At 38.7% G+C, this 27,345-nt stretch overlaps 1 protein-coding gene across 1 annotated transcript in view; it reads left to right on the top strand.

Annotated features, from left to right (window-relative positions):
• The window catches only part of DCC (DCC netrin 1 receptor), a 619,636-nt gene that overhangs the window by 89,086 nt on the left and 503,205 nt on the right, over nt 1-27,345 (top strand). The window contains exon 2 of the mRNA XM_072952215.1: nt 16,273-16,557. Within this exon, the coding sequence (XP_072808316.1) occupies nt 16,273-16,557 (285 nt within the window). The remainder of the gene's footprint in view (nt 1-16,272; nt 16,558-27,345) is intronic.

The following is a 27,345-nucleotide window of genomic DNA, read 5'->3' as shown; positions in this document are numbered from 1 at the left end:
TATAATAATGAGACTTCCTTATAAATTGATGCCACCACTAAAATATTCTGCAACGGAAAGGACCAGTAATCAAAATTTTCAGATGAAATAAATCAACTAAATCTAACTATTTTAGAGTATCCTTAACAGATGGCCTTTTGAGTAATGGGCAAAACAAAAATAATGAGTCCTCAATGTGATCAGACTTAAAACAAGGGTATTATTTGATGTTTTCACTGTGTGAGACACTGAGCTGTGAATATTCACAGACGTATAGAGCAATGTCTCTATCCTGGAGCAATCTAAAATTCAATTGATTAGGAGAAAGGATGAATGAAAATGTGGTAATGATGGCAATGAATAGTTGAGGATTGCCGAATGAGTGCCGATTTGATGCGATACCGGGGAAGAAAAGGGAAAAATAGATCTGATACGGATCTAGAAGGTTGAGTTGGGTTCAGATATTTTATTTGTGCATTCAGCAAATATTTAAGTGTCTCCTTAAGTGTTTACAGAACAGTAAACAAATCCAAACAAGGCTCAGCCATCATGAAATTTGAAAAAAAGCCAAGGAATCAGACCGGTGGGTAGAGAGAAGAGGATGACAAAGCTGAAGAGGTAGATGGGAAAGTACAAATCCAAGTTCGGGATCTCAGGGAGAAGACCAGTTAGAATAGGGTATACGATTATAAAAGGAGATTTATGGGAAATAGAGATGGAGAGTGAATGACTTCCTAAACGCAAGAAAAATATATCCACTTTGTACATAGGCCGAAAGACTCTGAAATCCTCAGATACTAGGCCAAGGAAAGAGTGAAATACATAAAAAGAGTTTGCTTCAAAGAAAGCAAGATTTGACTCAAAGTGAATTCAAGGAACTCAGCAAAATTTAGGATAAATCTAGCTGTTTTAAACTTACACTTTTGATCTTCTCTTTGTTGACAAACTAGATGGCTTAACAATACCAGTATTTTAGATAGCTTTTGGGAACAAGAGTTTTATCTACAGAGCCAAAGTAAATTAGAGTGACTCTAAATTACTGAGACGTCTCAGTAAAGGACAAGGTAGCTCACTTGTAATTATAAACAACAGAAGTAAGAGTCAGTCAGATTAACTTGAGTTGGTTAGTTTTTGCAATATTTGGCAAATTTTATTGGCTTTTCTCTCACCATAAATCTCCAAGCTTGTTTTTTAGGTCCCTGTTAAGAGTCTTTGTGATAAATCTGGTCTCATACTAGACTGGCAGCTCCATTAGGGCAGTTGGGGAGTGTTTTATTTGCCTCTATATCACCAGTGATTAACAGTGTCTATTACATTAGTTTTGTTCGATGTTGGTGGATGAATGTAGGATCTGGCCACAAATTGAGTTGTTTAAACACAGAATCACAGGGTTATATAATTGTATAAACAGAGAGAACTTTGCTAATCACCTCTAATCCTTTCAATTTTGAGATCCAGAGATTGAGAGCCAATAACTTACTTGATTTCTTACTCCTGTTCAGGTTTAATACCACATCTCTTATCCAGTGCCTTTTTTCTCTTAGACCTTGCTCCAAGCCAGCACATATACCCACTTCACCCAAGCAAAATCCCTTCTATCATAGCCTATGTATTTTATTTGGAAACCAGTCTGGATCCATCCCTTTCCCTCACAAACCACGCTCAATGTTCAACAGGTCCTTTTGACTATACCTCAAAATATATCTAGTCACTTTTTCTCCATTCTCACTGTTACCTCCCTTTCCCAAGCCGTGGAGCAGAATACAGGATATTGGTGATCAGTCCCGGGGAGGACTCCATACACTTCTGTCCACTGCATCTTGGCATCAGAGTTGCCAAGGAAAAACACAGCCAAGCACTGGATGGGACAGTGCTTTACTCACAGAGGTGTGACAGAGCAAGTTCAGCTCCAGTGGTGGGCAGTGGGCCCCATGGCCAGTGGGTTCCCCCACAACCAGGGCTGGGCAGTTGGTGTACTCCCACCCCTCTTGCACTGCAGTAGAAAGGCGTTTCCTTTTTCAACAGGGAACTCCTGCTATGGAGTCTGAAATGCTGAAAGCTAGGGATGTGCCTAAGGGCCATTCACATGCACGTTTAATCAGAACAAAAGAACCCCCATTGAGTGCTTCCCTGGGACAGGGAAAGCTATTCTCCTGCAAGGAGGTAAGCCCCACACAAGATGTCTGGGCTCTTTATTCCTTGGTCAGGAAGTGTTCCAGTCCCGGCAGGTGGGGTCTGCGTACCTGAGACTGCGTTCCGGACACAAGCTGGCTGCCTTCCACCTGTACCACTGTTCTGTTTGTGACATCCCTGTTTTCACTCTTCTTTTCACTTGTGACCTTCCCTCCTACCAACTATCCTCTACACAGCAACCAGAATGATCTTCAATAAGTATGTATCTGATCATGCCGTTTCCTTGCTCACAAAACCTTAATATCTTCTCAATGTAGTTGAAATGAAGTCCAAACGTACCAAGATGGTGGAAGGTTCCTGGATGATCGACCCCAACGGCATCTCCAGGCTCATCTTTTGCCATGCTCCTCTGCCCCTCTGCTCTTTCAGGCTCATTCTCTATCTATTGAACCATGCTTGTTTTTAAGAAATACTTCTCAATACTTTAGTATTTCTTTTTATGTTCATGGATCATAAGATCAGGAGAAATCATAAATAAGTTTGGAAGTATGTTGTTCCTGATTCTATAAACAGTGTGTAAATACTCCCGTACTGGAGGCTTAAACTGTTCAGAAGGAATATTTTACTTCCCCTGACACGCACCTGTACTCCACATCTGGCCCCTATAAGAGCATGGAAAAGATGTATCTGACTGCCCAGGCATGCCCTTTTTCCTTCTGACTCTCACTACAACTGTTACTGCAGAGTAGGTTCTTGTCCCAGAAAGAATTCAGAGATGAGACAGAGGTCAAGAAAGTAAAGTGAAGACTTATTAAATGATAGGATACTGCCAAGGGGTGAGCAGGCAGACTCAGGTGAGTAGCTATGCTGAGTTTCTTTAGCAATCTGGAAACATGGGATGTAAAATTGAATGGGCAGAATATTCATTGGGAAGGGAGGGGTTTGGGGTCATATTCTCTTATTTTCATCCCAGCTTTGCCTTCCCAAAGAGAGGAAGAAATTTTGTCCTTACTTAGTCTAGATCAGAAGTGTCATGCCATCAGTTCATGATGGGTACTTCTAACCTGCAAGGTTGATTTTATTGTAATGAGGGCATAATGAGCAAAAGGTTACATTCAGATGCCAGAGATTCCCACCTCTTCTCACCTTTCTTTGTCTGCCTCCAGGACACTTACCAACCCCAAATGTGTAGTTTCTTATCCGTCCAGAGGTTCCTTCCTGCTTTTCTCTGTCTGTCCAAGGACCTCCGTTGCTTACAAGATGGTTTCCTGCCATTTAGCGCATGCCCTCCTCTGCTCATGTCTACCTAGCTGCCTGCTCTGACACAAGTATCCAGTGATACAACTGGACCAATGGGAATTAATCCACAACTGAAAGTTTCATTAGGGATGACTTACTATTCCTCTCGTTTACTAACATTCTTCTACAGCCGAGTTGGAGTCAAATCCCTAACTATAAATTTTGGTGTCAAACTTTTTTTTTTCCATTTGAATGGCTTATTATATCAAGTATATAGTAACTCTGGGTCAAGCTCCCAAAAATATGGCAATTCTTTAAAAAGTTTTGATTTTTCTCAGGGTCTCAATAGAGAAAGTAGAAAATCATACAACTTCAGCAGTGAAGCAGAAATATTTTGGCTTTCCATTTCCATTTTGCAAACGCACAACATGCAGATGTGTTTCATTAGCGCCAGTTTCCTCCCAGTTGGTATTCCCAGATTGAAATTGAAATTATATAGATTTACCAGAAGTCTTTAGTCTGCATTATTTCTGCTGGGGTTTCTTGATCCTCATGTTACAGATGGATTTTGTAGGGGAGGAAAAATGATGCTGGAATAACAAGAGAAAAAAATTGAATCCTTTTGATGATAGACTTGATGTGAATCTTAGCCATTATCAAATTAACTTTAATCAATTATGTACTGAAATCAAGAGCTGAAACTACTCTCTCCGCTGCCTCCTTTTGTTGAAAACTCATTCCATGTAGGTTTCTACTTTCTTTGGTCTCTGTCTACAAGTTCAGAATAGAGGACTCAGTCACGTTATTTTTTGACAGGAAAAAAGAAAGATTTATATTGAAAGGGGGATGGTCCCACCTAACAAACTAAGAGTGAGAAATGTTGCCAGGGAACTTCAGCAGGGCATAAAATACTTTATATTACTACACCTTGTATGATGCCTAGAACGTACTCAGTCACTGCTACAGGTAGTAAGAAAAATAAGCACTTGGGTTAATAAAATGACAGGTTTCATTTAATTTAGTCCTTTGAACAACATGCTCAATTAAATGTTGGAAACAATTATAAGCCAATCAATTCTTGTTTCCATAACCGTTGAAACTAATGGGATACCCTTTTGCTAACTTTCTCTGCTTACGGGCTTTTCCTGTTAATTGGGGCTTTGTTGTGTGTCACTCAGGAAATATGCTGGGTAGGAATCTCACACTCTACCCCTGGACTTCTGAAACCCAGAAGAATGAATCATCACTTAAATAGTAATTGATAATGTTAATGTAAATACAAAATAGTGGAACTTGTTATATGAGCTGACATATCAAGTTAATATAACGCAAATATGATGCTAAAGTTTTGTCCGTTAGTGTGGAGATTACTTAGTATTTATTGAGTGCTACTTGGTACCTGGGGGTGATACTCACTCATAGGAGCTATCAATTCCGCCCTCAGGGAGCTTACAGTACTTTGGTCAAAACACACATGATCTATGATAAAATTATGCTCTCATGTGTTTTTTTTTTTTAAAGCATTTGTAGTATCCCTTAGTGCTTCCTCATCGATTACTGAATTATTTACCATCTCCAGAAAATCTTGCGGTCTTCAAATCCACTGTTTTTGTACACGTTAGTCCTTTATCCAGAATGTTCTTTGTTGGGTCTTGGGCACCAGTTGAAACTCCATTCAGTATTCAAGCACAGCTTGCTACTGAATGCGAGTTTGTGTGCCCAACACACAGTGAGGCCAAACACACTGAAAGGTTGGAGTTTGGAGCAGAGAAAGGTCCACTGCAGGGCCAAGCACAGAGAACAGGAGATCATGTTCCAAAACCTGGAACTCCTTGATGGGTTTCGGGGAGAAGTTTTTATAGGCACAATTTGAGGAGAGGGTTCGTAGGGTGTGTGACTTTCTTCTGATGGATTGGTGGCGAGGTAACAGGGAGGTGCTCCAGGAATCTTGTGCTCAGCCTGAAGTTACCATCTTCCACCTGGGTGGGGCCTTAGTTCTTATAGAACTGAAAGATATTGTATGTATATTCCTTGAGGAACCAGGATTCTCCCTGCAGGCTGCACTATTGTTTCTTGACTGTTCCTTCCTTGTTTCTGCATCCCCTCCCTTCCCTGATCAGCAACTGTTTGAATCTGCCCTTTGGAACCAGGGGAGGTCAAGGAGGCTGAATGAAAGAGTATTTCCTACAACCAAGAAACAGAGGTCACAGAAAGGGCCCCGCTCTGTTTCCAGCTTATATTCTATTTCTGGAGCTCTTTCCTTATTATCTTCTTCCCAATAGGCAGTGTTGCCGAAAGATCAGACCCCATCCCTGACGAGCCAAATAACCCAGAGACGAGGTCTTGGAGCTTACAAGAGAAGAGGCAATTTTATTGCTTTGCGGGGCAAAGGGGACTCACAGCAGGCTAGTGCCTTCAAAACTGTGAACCCACCTTGTGGATGGGTATAGCCATAGCTCAAACAATAAAGCATCTATAACAATCAACAGAATCATTTTCTCATCAGAAGACTCAGAGTGGCGTCATGATGCCTCCAGCGACCAATTCTGTAGAGGCCCGTGGTTAGATCGCTTTATCTCAAGCCTTCAGGGTGTGGTCTTCTTGGTAATTCAGGCTGTTTTGTAAGGTTATGTGAAGGAAAAGCTGGGCTGGGCTAACAAGCTAACTCACAAATCTAAGTGTAGCAAGTGTCGGATTACTGATCTGAGTTCTGCTGGGCTAACTCGTAAATCTAAGTTAATTTGTGTTGGTTTGCTGATCCCTGTCCATGTTTATTTTTGCTAGCCAGCTGGATTTTCAAAGAGATATATCTGGCCTTGAAATGTTGGTTTGCTGCCTCCCTGCCTCTTACTTTTGTGATAATGATGCTGCTAAAGCTGTTCCATGCTTATTGCCTGGATACCCCAAGCTTGTAATTAACCCTATAAAACCTCATGCACACGTCTTGGAGGTGCTCAGAGCTTCGGAGCAGAAGCCCCTCTTAGCCTGCTGGCATGATAAATCTGAGTATTCCAATCCTCTGAGTGGTGCTTATTTCTTGGCTGGCCTGTCGTTTCCATAACAGTTACAGTCCTGTGACCTTCTCCTTGGAGAAGGACTCAGAAACCAAGCATGATTATTACTTTCAATTACTGGAATAAAGTAGAAACAGTAAGATCAATAGCTTTAGTTTTAACAGTGGGCCTGGAACTGTGAGTAGTAACCGGTCAGTCAGGTCAGTTGACCATTTTAAGGGCAAGCATAAGAATAAGCAATCTGTTAGCCTCAGTGTGGCCATTTTATTAATCCTCCTTCAGCATCCCTAAGGATTATTCCACCTCTGTTCCCACAAGACAGTGCACTTACCACGTAGCATCATTCTTATATATTTGCTTTTCCGACTGGACTATGAGCCCTTTGATGAAAGAAGCTAGTGTTGATTGTTCATCGTTGTATTTCTCAGGCAATTAGGATGATGCCTGCCACAAGCTAGGTCCCCAATACATGTTGACTAACTGTATTAGACTGAGTTCTCCAGAGAAACACACGTGATTATAGAGGCTGAAAAGTCTTCCTGCAGCTGGAAAGCTAGAGTCTCAGTAAAGCGAATGGTGTAAATTCCAGTTCAAGTCTCAACCTGAAGGCACGAGAAGCCAGGTGTTCCAGCTCGAAGAAAGTCAGGCAGAGAGAATGATTCTTCTCTAAGTGATGCAGAAAAAATGGTTGTGGGACATGAGGAGGGCTGTATCCCAGGTCTCAGTTGGGTCCCTGGGACGTGCCCCGCCAAGTATGGGTCTTTGGCTTCACGCAGGAAAGAATTCAGAGCAAGCCACAGTTGAGTAAAGGTGGATTTATTTTGAGAGACAGATACTGCATAGAGTGTAAGGCAAGAGAAAAGCCCAAAGGTGTGGGGGTTGGGAGCTCATGTTAAAGTAAAAGAAGGTACATACTCCATAGGCAGTGTGGGCCATTTCCAAAGACAAGGGAGCAAGAAGAGGCGGCCAGGCGTGGTGCCAGTTTTTATGGGCTCCATAGCTTCACATGCCTACAGGTGGAACCCTTCCAACTACCCTGGGGAAGGGGCTGGGATTCCCAGGAATTGGGCCACTGCCCACTCCTTGGCCTTCTGCAGTTATCCTTGGGACTGCTGTAGCACCTGGAGGCATGTTATTTATCACGCTAATATGTTACAATGAGCATATGATGAAGCTCCAGGTCGACTAGAAGTCAAACCTTCTGCCGCCTTAACCCTCAAGGCCTACTGGGAGTTGAATCCTCTACCATTTTGGTGTTAATTGCTGTCATTCCTTGAATGGCTGTGCCCTGCCCCCTTCCATCCTGTCTCATAACTCCACTTTTTTATTCAATTCAAGCCTTTAATGGATTGGATGAGACTCGCCCACACTGGGGAGAACAATTTGCTCAATCGACTGATTCAAATATTAATCTCATGGAGAAACACCCTCACAGATACACCCAGAATAATGTTTAACCAGAAACCTCAGCACCCCATGGCCTGCTTAAGACCACATATAAAATTAACCACCACCATGACTGACTGACTGACTGACTGACTCTAAATGAATGAATGATTTTTTGGAAATTCCCATGAGATGATACGATCAGTGCTGGTAGTGGTACGTGGCAGGGTTATCAAGAGACCTTAGAGAAAGTAGGGCAGGGATATGAAGTGACATATAAAATACCTTACAACTTTATGAACTTGCTTTTCTGTTACTTAGATGATTTGCTTGCCTTGAATTAAGCACAGTTTACAAGTAGGCCCAAAAGATAATCAGCCACTTTTCATAATCAACTTGCACGAACGTTGTGACCATTCATTAGCCATGTGTAGTAAGATTTAAACTAGATGGAAATCCTGAGCCTGAATTCTATAAAATTATGCGTTACTATAGATTATAAACCAATCCTAGGTTTTATAATAAGATTTTTATCTATTGAGGAAGGAATGAAAATTAAGTTATTGTCAGAGCCTGTGAAGGTAAACATCTCCTCATGAAATCAATGTGCTTATGACTAGTTGCCTGCAATTCACAATGACTGTCCTACCCTGAATAGAGGGTTGGAATCATTAGCAAAATGTTCTTTTGTATATTTTAAGTTATGCCTGTTTTAGAAAAAATTGAGAGAAGTCATTTTTCCTCACTTTAAAGAATGTTTATTAACATAGTTTTATATAGCTGTATAATGTTAAGTACAGTGTACCATAATTTGCTTAAGCAATCACCAGTTGTACTGTTAGCCCATTTTCTATGGTTCACTATTTTAAATAATGCTGTACTGAATGATTTTATATATCTAACTTTTTTTCTTCATATATTTATGGCTAGATTCCCAGAAGTGGAGTTCTGGGTTAAATTGTTACGATGCACAGTGACAAATCACTTTTCAAAGGTGGGGTATTGAATTATGCTTTCTGAGTCACTGTTAATTGCTGTTTTGAAATCTTTGCAACCTTAGTAGGCTAAAGTACTATATAATTCCTGCTTATATTTTCAGTTTTTGATTCCTAATGAACATTTTTCTACATTAGAACTTTGTCCCTTAAAGAATTCTTGTAGAAAATCTTATAGTAAAAGAAGCAAACAGCTCCTAACTGGTCTGCATTCCAAGAATGAGTTTCCATTGGGCTTAATACATGTGTACAGGGGAGGGACCAGTTTCAGTCACTGAAGAGATGGCAGCACAGCAAGGGGGAAATGTAGCTGCCATTCTACAGGGGTGCCATCCTCCTCTTCCTGGAAGAGGGATTCTGTTTTAACCTTTGTCCACAATAATAACATTGATGCTCCATATACTTGGATTGGATTTTACAAAGGATCTGTATCCAGGAAGACAGTGGCATATGAATTGGAGGAATTGGTGGTAAAGCTCTCTTCATTATTTCATCTTGTGTTGGGAAATACATAGTATATAATACATAATATTCTATAATAGCTCAGAATGATGGGGGAAAAAAGCTATTGAAATGCTATGCAGAAAAATGCTTCCCAGATCTGCCCCCTGTTGACCCTGGAATTAACAAACAACATGGATGGTCCAGGCCGAATTGTGCTTGACTGATGCTGACAGTGAAGTCAAGAGGTGCAGCGCTGTTGGTACATGGGTGTAGATCATATCTGAGAAGTGTCTCCAGGGCAAAGTTGAGTGGGGCCTGGAATCTTGCTCTGGATTTGTTATCTATGGAGTATCTTTTAAAAATTCCTTTCTTCACCCTTCTCCAATTCTTAGAAAGGTGTCATGTTGGCTACCGAGGATGATTTGGAGAATCCTGAATTGCTCCATGGCTTTGCACGCCAAGAGTCTAGTAAGGTTACATAGAGAGGTTATGATAGACCAGCATTCAAAAACTGGCTTTTGATCACTCCCAGATTACGAGAATCCTCAAATGACCTTTTGGTTCCAAGTCTTACGCATCATCAGTTTTCGGAGATCTGGGAGAACATCAGCCCTTTAGAGCATTTAGATTGAACAAACCACACAGGTGATTCCGAGAAAGGCTTCTTGATGATGTTTCTCCTTGGCTATTTTTTGCTCAGAAAATGAGTTCATTATGTGCTGCTAAACTTGCAGTGCTGGGCGGACACAGTGACTGGGTTATTTGCCTACACAGTTTTCTTCCCCTTTCGGACTTCATCTGCTATATCCTTCTGAGGTTCAACTAATTGACCACATGGATGTTTCTTATAAGATCACCCACTGAACGAGTTTCTTAGAAGTTTGTCCACTGGCCGGCACCCACCAAACACACTGTCTAGACTTGTTTGGCAGTGCCATGTTCCAGCCACTGCCCTTCAGCCAACCACCTAGAAGTCGGTAACTTTATCAGTGAAAATGAAGATGCTAAAACAGAAACCAAAACCTAGGCAAAAAAAATAAAGGGATATACAGACAGAAATATGCTTATAATAAATTCCAAGAATCCTTTATTGGTCTCCTGGCTGCTGAAAAGCAACCAAATCTAGAAAACTTCTCTGATTACCTCTGTTCTCTTCCCCTGGGCTAATTTGAAAATTAAAAGGGGCCAAACAAGGTCTCCCTTTGAAGGAGATGGAGCTGTGAGGCTTTAATTTGAAGCAAACAAAGCATTTACAGCAGCTCTCCTCGGGCAGTGTGAGAATATTACCACTTTGCTGAATATTTAAAAGCGAGACATGTTTCCAACCCGAAGGTCTGTCCCCCAATTGGTAAGTCTGTTTTTATTAAATGAACTTTAATTACTTAATAATGAGACCTCCTGTTGGAGGAGATGGCGATCCCGATAGTCTACCAAAGAGGCCAGAGGGCAAATCAGAAGAATGTGCCATTTTGAGATTAGAATTTGAAAGAAGGAGTAGGCCCAGTCTGGGGGTGTCAGGGGTGGAGGTGAGGCCTCCCAGTGGGAGGAGAGTCTTGGCATAAACATGGACTATGAAATGCTTTATTTCCACTTTTGCTTAAAATGCAAAGTAGCTTCGAATTAAAGGAATGAGAGTTCATATGTAAGATATTCAAACTTTCTGACCGTCTGGGTCTGATGGAAAGGTTTCTCCTGGTCTGCGTGGCACGTGTATGCATGGATGCAAGGATGCCGAGAGACCACTGTTCTCATTATTTTAATTCTGAGAGCCTAATACCTTTATGATGTCCCTGCAGATTTCAGATTTCATGGCTCTTCATTCATTGCCATGGTGATTTTTTTACTTCATTTTTTTCTTTTTTTTTTTTTTTTTAGCATCACAAAGGATAAGCCCAAATGAAAAACGTTTGCTGCTTCTGCTATTAGCATTTCTGCTGCCCCGGTGATAGCCAACAGTTGGGTTGTGCCTAGCTCTTGAAAAAATATGTATTGGCCAGAGCCTGATTGATGGCTGCAGCCACTGCCCAGGCTGTCCCAGCTGGGGAGGCGGGGCCGGGCCTGAGACCACTGATAACTTTGTTTATGGGGACAGTGGTATGAAGGGAGAATGGGGAAATCTCATTCAAATTGTATATCATTGTTCTGCAGTTTCAACTTACGGGGCACAGATAAAACACTTGTGGATGCTCTAGACATAGCTTTCCCCCTCCACCCCCCTCCAATCTTTTCAAATGAAAGACTATATGGGTTCATTCTGTTTATTAGCCTCAGCTCTTTTTCACTTTCTTTGAAGAAATCCTTGTCTTCTCGCTCTCTTTATGCGCTTCTTCTTAGATTTCCCAATGTTTAAGAGCCTGGGTTATTTGCCTAAATTAATTACCTGACCACGAATACATCATTTTTCGTTCAACAAATATTTGATGGATGGTTCTATGCCGCACGCTGGGTTAAGTGCTCAGAGTACAGAATAAAATAGAATTAGCTCTGCTTTTGTGGAATTTGCAGATTCACCAGGAAGATGGCTATTAAATTAATTCTGCGGTTAATTGACTGTAATTGGACTAAGTGTTGCAGAGGAGACGTGTAGGAATAAGTGGTTCTGTCCGGGCTGGGGGGGTCCCTCTGAGGAAGTGAGAATTCTGATACTTCGTTGGCTGGTGCTCTTTCATCCCAGATATTCAAATGCCAGATAGTATAGTTGGTAAATGTTCTAGGAAAGAATTGTTGTTATGGCTGTTTAACAGGCCTTGGGCCACATTTAACAAAGTAACTTATGGAAGCAGGCACTTAATGACTCCTTTTATTGTTTAAGTTAGTACTAGGGAATGAGGAAGGATCCTTTACAGAAATCAAAATAAACAGGGTGAAACCCGTGTCTCCACGGTACTCTCATAATGGCTGTGTATCTCTTACTAACTACACTTAGTGCTTCCTGTACAACTGTGACTAGTTGGTACCAGTAAAATTTCTGATGCTGAAGCCTGGGTGCTTGTACTATTAGTGGCTTATAAAATCTGAGTTACAAGTGCCCATGTTACTTCTAGGACAGGGGATGAAATGGAGTTCCCATATATAAATGCCTGACTTTTCCATCTGTAAAGCAATGTGTTCTTTCCTTACTGCAGTTCCTGAACTTGTTATGGAAAAATGTGTTGCAGCTTGTGTTACAGCTCAGTTGTGACAGCATCCTGGATCCGGGCGAGAGACCAAGCAGTACTCAGAGAGTTGGAGAACTCAGGTTTATTACGCCAGTGGGCCCAGAGGAGTTAACACTTAAAGCTCTAGACCCCGTCTGTAGGTTTACACAGGCCTTTTATAGGCTGCCAGTTTTACACTTTGCAACATCATATGCAAATAAAGTACAACAGAAGTTGACCAACCAGGAACAAGCTTTGTAGAAATAGACCAATCAGGAGTGAGCTCCATGCAAATGAAGTACTACAAATGGACCAATCAGAAGTTAGGGAAGTGGACCAATCAGAAGTGAGAGTAATAACTAATCAGGAGTGAAGGAAATAACCAATCAGAAGTGAGCTCAGGGAACTAATAGAATTCTAGGTGTAAGTTAGCCGCTTTAGGGGCAAAAAGTGAGATAGAACCTCTGGGCCAGGGAACCGGATGGTGCTAAGAGGAGAGCTGCGGCCCTGCCTAGGGGTCCTGCTGGTCTTTTTATGGGGCTTCCCGCCTCAAACTGACCGATCACTAAGAGGCTGTGGTCCTTGTTAATGCCCCAAAGTGCAGGTGGCATTCAAACCTGAAAATTAACTGGGATAGGGCACTCACAGCAAGTCCAAATGTTCTTAGATTTAAAGCTGTCTTAGAATCCCGGGCCAGGCTAACTGTGACGGTAGAAACCTTAGCTACAATTCATTCTTGGACACAGCCTTTCCCTGAGGCTAACAGTGAAAAGCCTTTATGAATACACCAAAAATAGGTCTGTGTGCTATTTTTGATAGTGCAGTGCTTCAGGCTGAAGTTTGTAAGAATTCAATCTAGGGCAGAATGTACTTACTAAACAACAGAGTTTACCAGTTGTGTTGACACTTGGGAGTTTAGTGGGGAGGTACTGTTATATAAATAAAAGAAACTCCTTTCGGGACATTTTCACTTAGATGGGGGAAATAGGCTATTTTAAGATGTATAATTCAGTATGCAAACTTTTTTTAAACAATCATACATAATGTAAACATTTGAAGGAGTTTTGTTCCCATTCTGGTTCCATCTGTAACATGGAGACAATGATACTTTAAAAACCTGCAAGTTATGTTTATAATTTGTCACTATGTCAAATAATCACCTATTTGAGGTTTTCAAACATTGCATCATTGAATTTTAAGTAGGAGGCAATTATGACTCCCATTTATTAAGATCTGAAATGACTGTGGAGGGTATACTGAATAAGAACGTGGAACAGTGGCCAATTCCATTAAGCCTAATTATATTAATAGACAGTCTCATGCCTCGTCTGTGATTCTTCCAGTTAGATGAAGTTTGTATAAAGGAACCAACTGTTGAATACCAGTATGAGTTACTCTTTCATTTTGTATTTTAGTCTGTGCTCTAGAACTCTGCAAGTTAATTTTGTTGAACGCCACATTCAGATGTGAAATACATGTTTAGAATTTCACCCAGTGCATGTAACTTACACAGGACCATAGGTCTGATTATATAAAAGTATGCGGATATTGTATCTACCTATCACAAACATTTTATTCTTATCCTACTTTGTAGAGAATGTGTAACTTGTATGTGTGGGTGAATTATCCCCAACTGTATTTCCTTAACTACAGGATAAATTGCTAGGGATGAAGACCAAGAAGAAAACTATTAAGTAAACAAGTAAGATGTGTATTTGAAAATCTCTTGCCCTTGTGTAACCATCACAGCATCTGGGCACTACTCCTTACAGATTTGCCTTGTGTAGTGTATATAAACCACTCTGTCCAAGTACATGCTTTAAACCCATGCTGAAGCCAATCACTGGTAGATTAACATGCCTTCTTTCATACAGGCTCAAGACTGCACAGTACAAACAGCCTGGAAATCAGACTTTGAACAGTGAGCTAGGGCGCAAGTTAACCGATTCCTTTTGGTCTTCATGCTATAGTAGGTCCAACACAGTTGGAGATTAGTTCCAGTTAACTAAATGAGAAGGATAAAATTAGGCATGGGGTTGGCTCTTCCTGTGGATACGTCTGTATCATTGAGACAAACAGCTCCATGGCTCCAGATTCCAGATGAGTAATTTTAGTACCCATGCGTAGGATGAATTTCAATTGATAAATTAATGTAGGATAAATTAATGTTTCTTCATGGTCTAAAAGTAATCGTTCTTACTAAAGAACACCCGTAATGTTGCATCTCCAAGTCTGTAGGTCTGTTTATGTGAGTGTGGCTTTAATGAGTGGTATAACATCTTTGGCAGCTTGTACCTATTCTGTAGGCGATGTTGATGTAATTTCCTGTTTCATAGGTTCAGTTATCTTGTGGCTCAAAGGTTAATCCCTGAAAGGGATATGAAATGCTACCTTAACCTTGGGTATAAGACTTCTCTACAGCATTTCTGTCTCCTGTATTAAATTATGATGTTTTAACTTATGCCATTTTGTCTTTTCCCTTTGCACTCTAGCGGAGTTTTTATCAGGTTGTAATGAAAATTATATTGGAAATAGACAATATAAAACTAACACTGGTTAAAACTGAACATATTAGACATTTGTTGCTGACTAAATAGTGATAGAAAATTTCTTGACAAAATTTTAACCAAGACCTAACAAATTTTGACCCATTTAAAATAAATGTCTAAAATAAAAATCACAGCCATGCACATGTGATCAGAAAAGCTTGATGTGAACCCCAAACTGATGAATGAATCTAATTTTATTGTGAAATGCACATGCAGTGGAACCAAGTCCAATAAAATTAAAATGAAAATAGAAATATTGGAATATAACTGATGAATAGAACATGAATCAAGAAATTTAAAATAGTTAATTGAATTAACTCTAGAATATAAAATTGCCAATGATCTATCAAAGATGACATCATTCAGTCAAATATGTTTGTAATCATAAAAAAAGTTTTTAAGGTCAAAGCATTAGGGTCACAAATAGTGATCTGTTCATAAAAGGGGGTTCAAGAGAGCAGGATCCAGATATTTTCTCCCCTTCTCATGTACATCATGATGGAGGAGGCTTCTCTCTCACCATGTTAATGCTCAGTGATGGCCAGTTTATTTTTGCCTTTTCTTTTCCCCCTACCTTTGCTTAATCATCCATATCTACACTTTTTTTTTTTACGTGTTATTTCAAATGAGCATCATAACAGTTGGATGAGTTGAGTTCATGCTATCCCATTTTATAGCCCAAAGAAATGAAACAAGTTACCAAAGGGCTCACACAGAGTAGGTAGCCCAGCCAGACTAGAAACACGTGCTAGTCTAATTTCAACTTAAGCATTTTTTCACTCCACCACAGCTATGACTGGTAAACACTGATGATTATTTACCTTAAGCAGTCAACCCATGAAACATTGTTCTCTGTTTCTATAATTGGTGGTTAATATGACCCAACGATTTTGAAATTGTCCTAGGTTATGCCATATGACCAGTCCTGTGTAAATTCCCGTAGCTTCATAGTCCTTTGTCCAAAGTCAGGTAACAGTAAAGGCATTCAGAGGATGAGGATTCGGAAGAACCCCAGGTCTCTTTGCAGGATGACTGTGTAATAACTGTGTGAATGTATGTGGCATTTCTCTTCTCTGAGCCTCCATTTCCTCATGTGTAAAATTAGGATGACCCTGTCTGCTTTGGTTATTTTACAAGGCTGTTTTATTCACCAATAATAACAAAAGAATAAGCTTCTAGAGATTAATGGCAACATCTTTATCATTTTCTAGTCACAGAAACTACTGTAGGGCTAGACACATGGTGTGGTAAAATGTGAAGAGCACGTGAGATGGATTTTGAGAAAATATGTTGTAAAATTCAAGTTTCTAGAAAGGAACAGAGGTGTGATTGTTTTATTGGATGATTATTGTGCCTCATCGGTAAGATTTATTCTTCCTTCTTGGTGTTTCCCCAGGACCCCTGAGGTTCCTCTCCCAGACAGAATCGGTCACTGCCTTCATGGGCGACACAGTGCTTCTCAAGTGTGAAGTCATTGGGGAGCCGATGCCAACAATACACTGGCAGAAAAACCAGCAAGACCTGACTCCCGTCCCGGGCGACTCCCGCTTGGTGGTCCTGCCCTCCGGAGCCTTGCAGATCAGCAGACTCCAGCCGGGAGACACTGGAATCTACCGTTGCGTAGCCCGGAACCCAGCCAGCTCAAGAACAGGCAACGAGGCGGAAATCAGACTCTTGTCAGGTATTGCAATGCTTTTTATTCTTATCAGAATTAGTCTCTAGAATATAATTGGAACAACTTTTGAACAGTTTTTCCTTTAACAAATTTTTTTTTTAAGTTCTGTACTGTTTGTTGGGTTTATCTTTATAGTTTTTTCTTCTTTGCTAAGTGAACCATTTGCTGAAGGTATGCCAAAAGCATCTCTTATGTTTCCGTGTCTTGCAGTTGAACTTTCTGGATAAATAGGTATTTTCCTTATATTTGGCTTCACTCATTTGTTCACTCATTCTGTTTGTTAATGAGCGCTTCTTTGTGCAAAGCCCATTGCTAAACAGTTTGATGTTATTTAATTTTCCTCTGTTAACAGTCTACTAGGTAGTTATTATTATCTCTGTTTTTAGAGGATGATGTTGAGGCTTAGCAAGGTTAGGAGCCTTCCCCAGGTTAATGCATTTACGCATCCATTCTTTCTGAGAAGCGTTGTGCTAAGTACTAGGGACACAGCAATGACTAAGACTGACACAGAGCCTGGCTTATTAGAATCCTGGGTGAACGTGGACGTGCAAGGAATTGCAATAAAGTGTGATTGATATGATGAGGAAGTTTGTTTCTCTCCATCTCTTGTCTCCCTTTCTCGTCCCTGGCAAATCTCTAAGATGCTGGGCTTGTTTTCCTCTCCTAAATAGTCAGAGGTTGGAATGGATACTTTCTAAGATCCCTTCCAATAACTGCTACTCCCTCGGGTATGTGTAATAGCTACTTTCTCATTTAGTTCCACTTGTAGTGTTTACTTAGACTCATTTGTGAGAATCACAAAGAAGGAAGCACTTGAGTAATTGTGACAGCTCCCTGTCAAAGCCCCCCTGATGTTGGCTTTTGTCCCCACATCCTGAATGTAATTATCACAAGCCCCACAGCTAGGTGGGGTAGAGGGTCACATTCCCAAGTCTCTCTAAATGCAGACTGGCAATTTGATTGCAAGTTTCTAGAACCTTTAGTGAGGACATCTCTAAAACCTCTTCTAACTCTTTCATAGGTTCTCTCCTCTGTTAGTCACGGGGATACTGACTTAACTGTGCCAATAACCATCAGCGACACTGCTGCCTTCCATCCTTCAGACGGTGATAAATGCAAATGCAGCGTTTATTCCGAACACATACCATGCATTTATTTAGTTTAGGTTGCCATTAAATACACACAATTTTTAAATATTTATATTCACATACCCTTAATAATGCATTTGAGTCAATCAGATGAGAAGCCCGAGTAAGCCACATAGAAAATGGGCAAGAATGTGTTTGACTATCTTAATATGACCGAAAAGGCTGTTTCCCTGTGGTATTAAGGAATAAAGCTGGACTAATTAAATATTAAATCCGAAATGGAAACTTTTGAAAGACAGACATAATCATCAAATCACCTTTTACATTTATGTGTTCACCTTGTGAAACATATTTGCATTGTAATCCATGGAGATTTATTGAGAGCCAAATTTTATACTGTTACCTTGGCTAAAATCAAGAATATGTTGGTGTCCTTTGGAGAAAACCTGACTGAAAACTGACACTGTTTTGAAATCATTACATCTGATGAGAATTTTTCTCCAAGTTCCATGAATTCAAATATAAACTTCAGAAAGAAATTATGAGCCAAGGTGATAAACAGACACTTAACCACATTTGATGGAGCCTGTCTTGTATGCTGTTGACCACATAGAGGACCTGCTGGAGGAGCATGTGTTACCCATTTATCCCCAAGTTTGCAAGCTGGTTTAGTGGTCAAATTCACAAACCCACAACAAGCAGGAAAATGAATAAATGCTGAAGCCCAGCTTCTTTTAATTGCCATTTATAATATTCTCATTTTTAAAATCATGCTAATCCTTTCTGAATCAGTTTTCACTTTCTATAAGTAGCAACTGAAGAAATAATTGCGTACATATGTTGCCCATCCTCTATTCTAACACATTTAATTGTGTAAGATAGACTCAAGTTAAAGTAGAAACCCATCACGTTATTAATGTGGCTTAGAAGCTTTAACGTGGTACATGTGTGGTTACCACTCTTTAAAAATATACATTTTCCCGTGATCATTTAAGTATCATGTTGATTGATGAACTTACCTATTTTTGCTTTACTTTAAAACATAAATGCTAATTTGAAGTTTTACCACTCTGTTCAACACTTGTTTTTACCACAGTTCGTAAAGATTGTACTTCAGTTTGTGTGTATGTGTGTGTAGAGAGTTATCTAAATACTATATAATTTGATGTCCTTATTCAAGTTTGTAGAAAACATTTGAAGTTGCCATTTCTATGTCTTAGGTGTTCTAATATCACCAAGTAACTGAGATCTCTTAAATTCAGATTTTAAGACCCAAATATTTTATTTTGAAATGCTGCTTTTCAGCAAGCAATTTCAGTCTATTCACTAAATAAATACCCTATTGAACAAACTTTTGGGTGAATCTTCTGTACCTGCCTTCACACTGGTTGCTAGGAATACGAAGTTGGAAAACTGTGCCCCCCAAAACTCTGGACTAGCGGGAGAAATAGATAAAGCAAGTGGTTGGTTTGTGCTGTGAAAAAAGAAACACAGAATGCCATTACTTGACATAAGAGAAACCCTGATGTGCCGGTCCTGAAGAACAAGTAGTAACTCAGTGCACCGGGGGAAAGAGTTGCAGCAGCGAAACACAGAGAAAAGAGAGGGAACAGCTTTCCAGGGAAACTGCACACAGGCTGGTTAACTGGGTCAGAGGGCACAGGAAATGTTGGAAGAGAAACTGAAGGAAGAAAGATGGGGTAGAATGTACAGCGTTCATCTTAGGGAGGGTTGATCAAAATTGCTCCTGCAATGATATCAAAGGGACTCAGAGATGAAGATGGGTAGGGGGATATTAAGCATGAATCTTGGAGACAGAACAAATCAGATGAGGGAAGGGATGGAGTCCAGGCTCCGTAGAAACTAGGCAGCGGCCCTGTTCACTGTGCTTAGGAGCAGAGTGGTGGTGTTACTGTGTTCAAAATCAATTGTGATTTTTTAGAAGAGATTTTCCCATAACACTGTGTATATTCCAGAATAAATGAGTAATTATTTGTTTCACTCAGAGGTAGAAAAATGGTAACTAATTTGTTGATTCATGTTTTAAGACAAGTTAAATTGTGAGAAGTTGTGCACTCTTAACAAAGTTAGCATTAAATTATTGCAAAGGATTAAAAAAAGGAAAACACTGAGTAGGAGTTGAGGTGGTTTAAGATGTCTCATTGTATGTGGTGGAGATTGTAGGAGGGATTGAAGCGGCCATCGTGATTGTCGGGGCCGCTTTATTAAGTCCTCATCATGTCTGAGTGCCAAACAGTAGATTGAATTGCTGAATTATAAATCTGCTGTGGGCACTAGGTTGACTGAAATAACTGGCCCATTCACTGGAACTCTGATTTCAGTTATCTTAATGGCCTAATTGAGTTGATCAATTGGTAATTGAATCTGTTGTTCATTCATTTAACGATAATTAGATGACTCTGGGTCCTGGATAGACTTGAACTAAATATCTATGTAATTAAAGACATTCGCTTTTAATGGAATAAATTGGACTAAAACATATTTTGAATGATTTTTCTCTTAATATTTATTTCTATTGAAATAAATTTTAATAGAAACTATTCCAAATGCATATTATTTAAAATGAAAATTACATGTTTGAGGATTTTAAAATAGCTTCAGAACTTTGTTAATCACTAGGAATTTATTATTAACTGATGGGTGCATTAAATTTTTAATTTGACTAAATATTATATTTTGAAATTAATTTTATTTTGCTATCATTTATTTTTATATTTTCTACAGAATAATGATCTGTTGAGGAAAACAAAGAAGACAGCCTTTATCTTGAAATTTACCATTGAGCCAGACAGTTAATTCATGTAGCCATATGACCAACATAAGGGCAGGGAAAGATAAATTGAGGTAAACATATCTAGTTTCATAGGGTGATTATGAGGTTTCAATTTTATAGGCCAAGTACAGTACCTGAAATTGCTAAGTTTTTAGTGACTCTCATAATTACTTTTGCATTTTCGAAATTCCAGTTTTAAAGATTTTGATACTCATGTTAAGATTATTGTTCTGATAAGTTATCTAACTTTGATTCTGGATAGCTAATCACTCATTTACTTATTGATTGTTAATTGCATGTACCTACCAGTAGTTAATTACGTATGTTTTGTTCTACTTAACGCGTATAGTGCTTTCTACTTTCTGCATTTCCTTTTCACATCTGTTAGAAGTCAGAGTACCCTGCTATTGTTTCCCCTCTAGTAACTCAATGATGCATGATTTTCACCCTTACCTTTCCATCAACATCATTTCTCTGGCTATGTGAATTATTGCAAGGGGCACTGGCTTAGAAATAAGAGTTAGCATACAATAAGACTTCTTACTATTTGGTCTTTATTAGCCAGTACCAATTCTCCTAATCCTTTAAAATGCTTAGTTTCCTTATGTGTCAAGAGCTGGGACTAGATCAGTCTTTCCCAAGGATCTGTTTTATTTTATCCACATTCGTCCTCAATTCTGCCTTTATAATTGTAGCGTTTAAGAGTAGAAATTTGCTAGACAAATTCTCATTATTAAAAAAACATAAGGCTGTGCTAAAACACAAAAATTAAGGGTCAAAAATCAATCTCATAAAACATGAGATTGTCCTACCTTTGCGTTAATTAAGAAAATAGTTTTAAGTCAGTTTATATTGTCACAAGAAGCAGACCAAAAGCAGACATGATACTTTTTATTGTATACAGCTGACCGACCAGACAGTGACCAGACCCAAGTTCATGTCATGATTTGCCCCCACTCCCCACAGATGATAACTTTACCTTGTCCTTTTTGGGAACCTGAGCTGAGTAGAGCACAGAAACTAGTAGACAATGATGCTATATTATGATTCGTTATTATATGAATTGGTTATTATAGATGAGGTCTTTTAACCAATGGAAGATAACTGAGATAACCAGTGTTTTCCCATGAAGTTGATGAAATCCCATTCAGATGCAACAAAGTCTCATATGATAGTAAGCCTAACCTGATTTACTATCGATACGTAAGACAGGGCATAGATAATATTTGTTAGGTAAGTCTTCACCTCCCAGTGCTATTTTGAGGGTTATCAACACAGATTCAGGATTCCAAGTTGAACGTTGTTGGAATACTGGGAAATCTATTACATTTTCTTGCCATGTCAATTATTCTGATGTCATGATTTTTACCTGTTCATCTTTGACTTTGAGTAGTGTTATGTATTGGCCATACTGTCTACTCTTAATTTGATTCCCTAAAATGTTGCTGTTTTTCATGTAATGGCAAAAGCAGAAACAGTATGCTTGAAAGTGTTCTCCACATGGAGGAGTAAATCTTTCTTGAAAAGGAGAGTCTGTCTTTCTTCAAGAGTCTAGGGCTGACATACGGTCAGCTCTACATTTACTAGGAATGTGACACGTAGCAGCCTGGGTGGGGGTGACTGAAGGGCCAAGGTAGTCTTCCTGACACACACAAGTAAGAAGCTTTCTCGAAGGGTATGTGGAAGCCAGAGTCATAACCTATGCGTGCAGAAGTCACAAAAATTAATTCAAAGACTGGTATAACTTCCTTTTCTTGTCCTGTTTGACATTAATTTATTCCTGGAGTATGAAAAAAAAGACATTTAGTCATGAGTTATGGGCATGACTTTATTGATTCAATATTGGCCAAATAGGAATTATTTGGACTACTTTTGGTTCTTTATCAAAAAGTGAGTTAGAATAACAAATCCATTACTTTTCTGGAAAGTTTTTAATGCTGTTTTATGCATTTATATAAATGATAAAGATTTCTGGGTTCCCTAAACTAACTTTGACACATCATAATGGTAACATTTGTTTTCTTGGATTCTAGTGTCAGCTGTAAAATTTAAAAAAATCATTCTATAAAAGAAAAATCACTTCCTTTAGATCTGCTATAAAATGAAACTGATAGACTCAAAATTTGCCTGTGAGACAGAAGGAATACAGCCACATGCCAGTGATAAGAATAGATGCTGCCTTTCTTCCTCCAAGCTCGAACTACAAATAGCGATGTGTGTGTGTACATGGAGAAGGAAAGAGGAAATATGAACAGATGTAGGAATATTTACAGAGAGGGAGTGCCATTTTTAGTACCGAATTGGTGTAAATGAGGAAGGAAAGTCAGAGTCATAGAGCTTTTGAGAAATGGCTCCCTTCTCCCTTTTGTTTGAAGATCCTTGGCTTTTAGCCAGATGGAGCTTTTTTTTTATTATTATTAAATAAATTTTGATTCCTATGATCAGTGCAGATCAGGCTGGTTTTTAATAAAAGACACTCTAAACAGAGAATTAGAAGGTGTTTCATGGAATTTCTTGCTCAGGGCACGTGTTATGGTACCTACTTGTGTTTGAAGACCCATGGCGCCTGCTGAAATTCCAGAAACAAAACTAGATGGCAGATGACTAAGGAGCCAGCAGGTGAACAGTAGTTAGCTTGAAACTGAGGATCCAGATAGAGGAAGCTCTGTGAAGTTAAATTAACTTGTAAGTCTTATGCCTGGGAAGAAATGAAAGAGAGTATTCCATGGTAGCCTGCAGTGCCCTTTATTTCCAATTGGAAATGTGTTTGCTATTCTATTGAGGCAGGATTTGGAGGGGGGGACAAGAATTTAATTAAGAAAAAGAGTTTACAATGAGAGAAAAAGGTTTTGCATTCAGAAAGCAAAAAAATTAAAAGCAAGTACCAGTTATTTCGAGGAAGTCAGTTACTAAGTTGTGAAAACCAGTATTTTTTTTCTTGCTGACATAGATGCCAACAGTCCCTAACTAAATTTCTCTATTCTTCAGTTATTCTTTAGATGCTGCCATGTAAGTTTAATGTTTATTTCTAAATAGTAGTTGAGGCCCCATTAAAAAAAAAGTCATCATCATTACAGAGTAAGAATGTATTCCAGTTTGCCAGGGTGGTCCCAGTCACATCTGATGCCCTAGAATAATTATAGAGTTACCTTTCCTTTTGAAACATACCTCAGGTTGAATGATACATATGTTCAACCTGATCATGTATCATGAAGACAAAATTAGATGGCCCCAAGCCATTTGGGAAAACCTGTGAATGCAGAGTCAAATTTAGTTTCTAGCTTGTCTTGCAGACTCAATAAATTTGGCCAGTATAAGGTTTAATAGAAACATTTAAAAAATATCTTTAAATGGAAAATACTCTTTCCACTTTCACTAGTACACATTCTTTATGTCTGTTTAGGGCACAAGCCCTGAAGATGAGTTCTTATTTCTAAATGTGAAGTGTAGGTTAAATGTGTCATTTTATATGATCCATGATACTTTTTAACTTGCAAAATAGCCTATTGCTGAAAGACAGTGACAGGAAATATTTTAAGTTTTGCACTGCACTCTTAAGTGCAAAATTATGATGATGACGAGGAGGAAGTATATTTATTTTGTCAATTTATTTGCCTCCACCTGAAAGATAGAAAACTTTTCCCATGTTGAAAGGAAATGAAATGGGCTTCTTGAATGTCTCAGAAGACAGGCTAATTTCTTGAGACTGTGGCTACATCAGCTCTTCAAAGTACAGTCCACAAACCCTTGGTATTTCTCGAGATGGTTTCAGGATATCTGTGAGGTCAAATTTATTTTAATAATAATACTAGGGTTTTTTTTTTTTTTACTATGTTAACCTAAGAAAGTCTTTGATGAAACGGTGAACAATATTAATTTTATTTAATCTCAATACTTAAATGCTTATCTTTTTAGTGTTGTGCATGTCAGAATGGGAAATGCACTTCAGGGATACCAAAGTACAGTGTTTTTTGAGGGATAAACACTTCTGTATTCATCTGAGTTTCAAGATGAATTAGCTTCTTTTTTTTTAAGGAACATACTTGAAAAGACAATCAACAGAAAAACTGTAGCTATTCAGACTTGAGTACTAATTAGACATTTTCTGAAAATAAAAAAATCGAACAGAATGAGTCAGTTCAAGGAAAATAGTATTTGCTGCCAAAGATGCAATTCAAGCCTTTAAGTTAAAATTAGAAATTTGGAAAACTTATATCTGCCACTGGGATCTTGACAGCTTTGCAACATGAAAAGGCCTTTCTGATAGAATTGGTGGTGATAGTAACAAATGAGATTTTTTGATACTCTAGTGAAATGTGTCAACATTTGGAAGATCTGTCTAATTCAGTGTACCATTCCAAATGACCGTTGATTGATGTGAGAGAATCAAGCATGGGCAAAAGTTACATTCAAAATGCAAGACAGACCAATGGATTTTTATATAACACAGCACAAAATGTTTATTGATGGGGTGTCAGATTTCACATTACAACTAACTTTCAGAGAACTGCCTGTTGAGTTTTGGTGTAGTGTTAAAGGATAAAATCTACAGTAATCTGAAAAGTCTATTAAAATGCACTCCCTCTTCCAACTGCATATCTATTTGAAGTCAGATTATATTCATATAATTCAACCAAATCAACATATCAGAATAAAGTGAATGCAGAAAGTAACACAACAATCTAGTTATTTTCCGTTAAACCACTTATTAAAATTTTACAGAAACATAAAGTACCACCACTTTTCTCACTAATAATTTTGTTCTGGAAAGTAATTTAAAGAATTTTTTTTTTGTGAGATGTGAATACATATTTAATAAGTGAATATTTTAACCTCTGTTTTGATGTTTAGTGTGGTAACTATTTATAGCTATAACCTATATAAACAAAAGCGCTTTGGGTGCCTCCATCATTTTTAAGCTTCCCTGAGACCAGATTGAAGTCCACTGTTTACATTATTAGTCATTTTCCTGATGATTGTAGATCAGTTTTCTCTAACTCGTATAATAGATTAAGCCAAAGTGGGCCAAATTTTCTATTTAAGTTACAAAGGGAGGGAAGAGGGAAGGAAAGAAGGAACAAAGGCACGAGAGAAAGGCATCAGCAAAGGTAGCATGTTGCTAGAAGGTGATTCTACGATTTACTGCAGTCTCTGTATATCAGAGATCAGCATCACTGTAATGACTGTTTTCCCTTTATTTACCTACCACCCTCTTGCTCTCAGAGAAGGATTAGCTGTACCTCCACCAGAATGACAATGAGATCAGATCAGAGAATCAGGCTAATATTTGCCTCCCAACAGGAAAAAGCTAAACTGGGTTTTAGTCCAAGCACATCATGACTGCTTGTAATTAAGTTAGAAAACATGCCTGTGTAATTTTGTGCATTCACTTCCATGAGCGTCATACTAAAGAGGTCTGCTTTTGAAATTTTTGATGTAAAATTTTCACATTAAAAGAAAAAAAAATTTTTCTGCTTTGATTTTAAAGCCGTTTCCATCTGTTTTCTAGAATCCACCCTTGCATTTCTCTCCCGTTTTTTATTTTACAATGTATTAGATACATAAAAGTGTATAAAACATATGTCAGTTTGAAAAGTGAATATAAGATGACCGTGTATAATACTCATCACCAATGTGTGAAATAGAACATTTCAAACTGGTGTTCTGTGCCATTTCCTGCATTGCAATAATATTTATTAATTTTATGGCATTTTTTCATATTCTATTAACTGAATAACACCACTTAGGTCTGAATAATCAGTGCCCATTTAGCAAGAACAAAAATGAATTTTATAAATAATTACTAATTCCATCGTGATTCAATTAAAGTCAATGTAGTTAACAAAAGTCATGACCTAGAATTTTAAGTTCACTCCTCCGTGGGCTTTTTCATCCCTATTATTATGGAGCCTAGAGGGGAAAACTTTCTTAGATATTTGCCCTGTGTTTTAGTTATTACCTGTTTTAACTTCTTTACTCTTCAGACAGTTCCCATCTACTTTGCAACTCCAGAGTTCAAAATAACTCCTTACTCTAAAATTAATGTATGTTCTTTATTAAAAAAAATTTAGAAAATACAGAAAAATCCAAAGATGAAAATAAAGATCACCCACAATTTTATCAAAGATAAACCTTGGCAATTGTATCTCTATCCTCTCAATTTTAAAACTTAAATGCATTTTCTTGGCATTCTTCTAAAAAAAAATCACATCTTAACGGAGAAAAGTAAGGCACAAATTGACTTTAATAATGACTCTTTAAATAGTCAGAATCAACATACTAGTACAAGAACAGAAACCAAAGTCAAACTAAAAACAACAACCAGAGTTTACTTGGCATTTTAAATTGCTGGGATGGGTTTGTTTCCAGTTCCTCGTGTAGATTTCAGGTGTCCATTGCTGTATAACAGATCACTCCAAAATGCAGTGACTTGAAGTAATTTATTATCTCTTGTAATTCTGTGGTGGATCTCAGCTGTTCCTCTGCGGGTTTCACTCTGGCTCAGTAGGGCCCATTTGGCTGAGGTGAAAGGCTTGATAAGATGGCCTCATTCACGTGTCTGTCAGTTGGTGCAGGTTTTTGGCTGGGAACTCGGTTATCCTCCATGTGCCTTCTCATCCTCCCACTGGCTACACTCACTGACGTGGTCCTTTCAGAAAGAACCGTGTCAGAAACTTGTAAGGCCTCTTGCAGTCTTGTCTCCAGAACTCATACAGTATAACTCCCACCGTGACCTGTTGGTCAAAAACAAGATCCAGGGCCAGGCCAGATTCATATCATAGTGAAATGCACCCTCAACTCAGGATTGGAGGAGCTCAAACAATTTGTGATCATGTTTAATCTATCACAAATGTGAAACATATGAACTATTTACTATTAAAGACCATTTCTATTAACTCTTGGGGGAAACGT

The sequence above is a fragment of the Vicugna pacos genome, chromosome 30 (genome assembly GCF_048564905.1).
Source record: "Vicugna pacos chromosome 30, VicPac4, whole genome shotgun sequence".
In the NCBI taxonomy this organism is placed as follows: domain Eukaryota; kingdom Metazoa; phylum Chordata; class Mammalia; order Artiodactyla; family Camelidae; genus Vicugna; species Vicugna pacos.
This window is presented reverse-complemented; position numbering and strand designations above follow the sequence as displayed.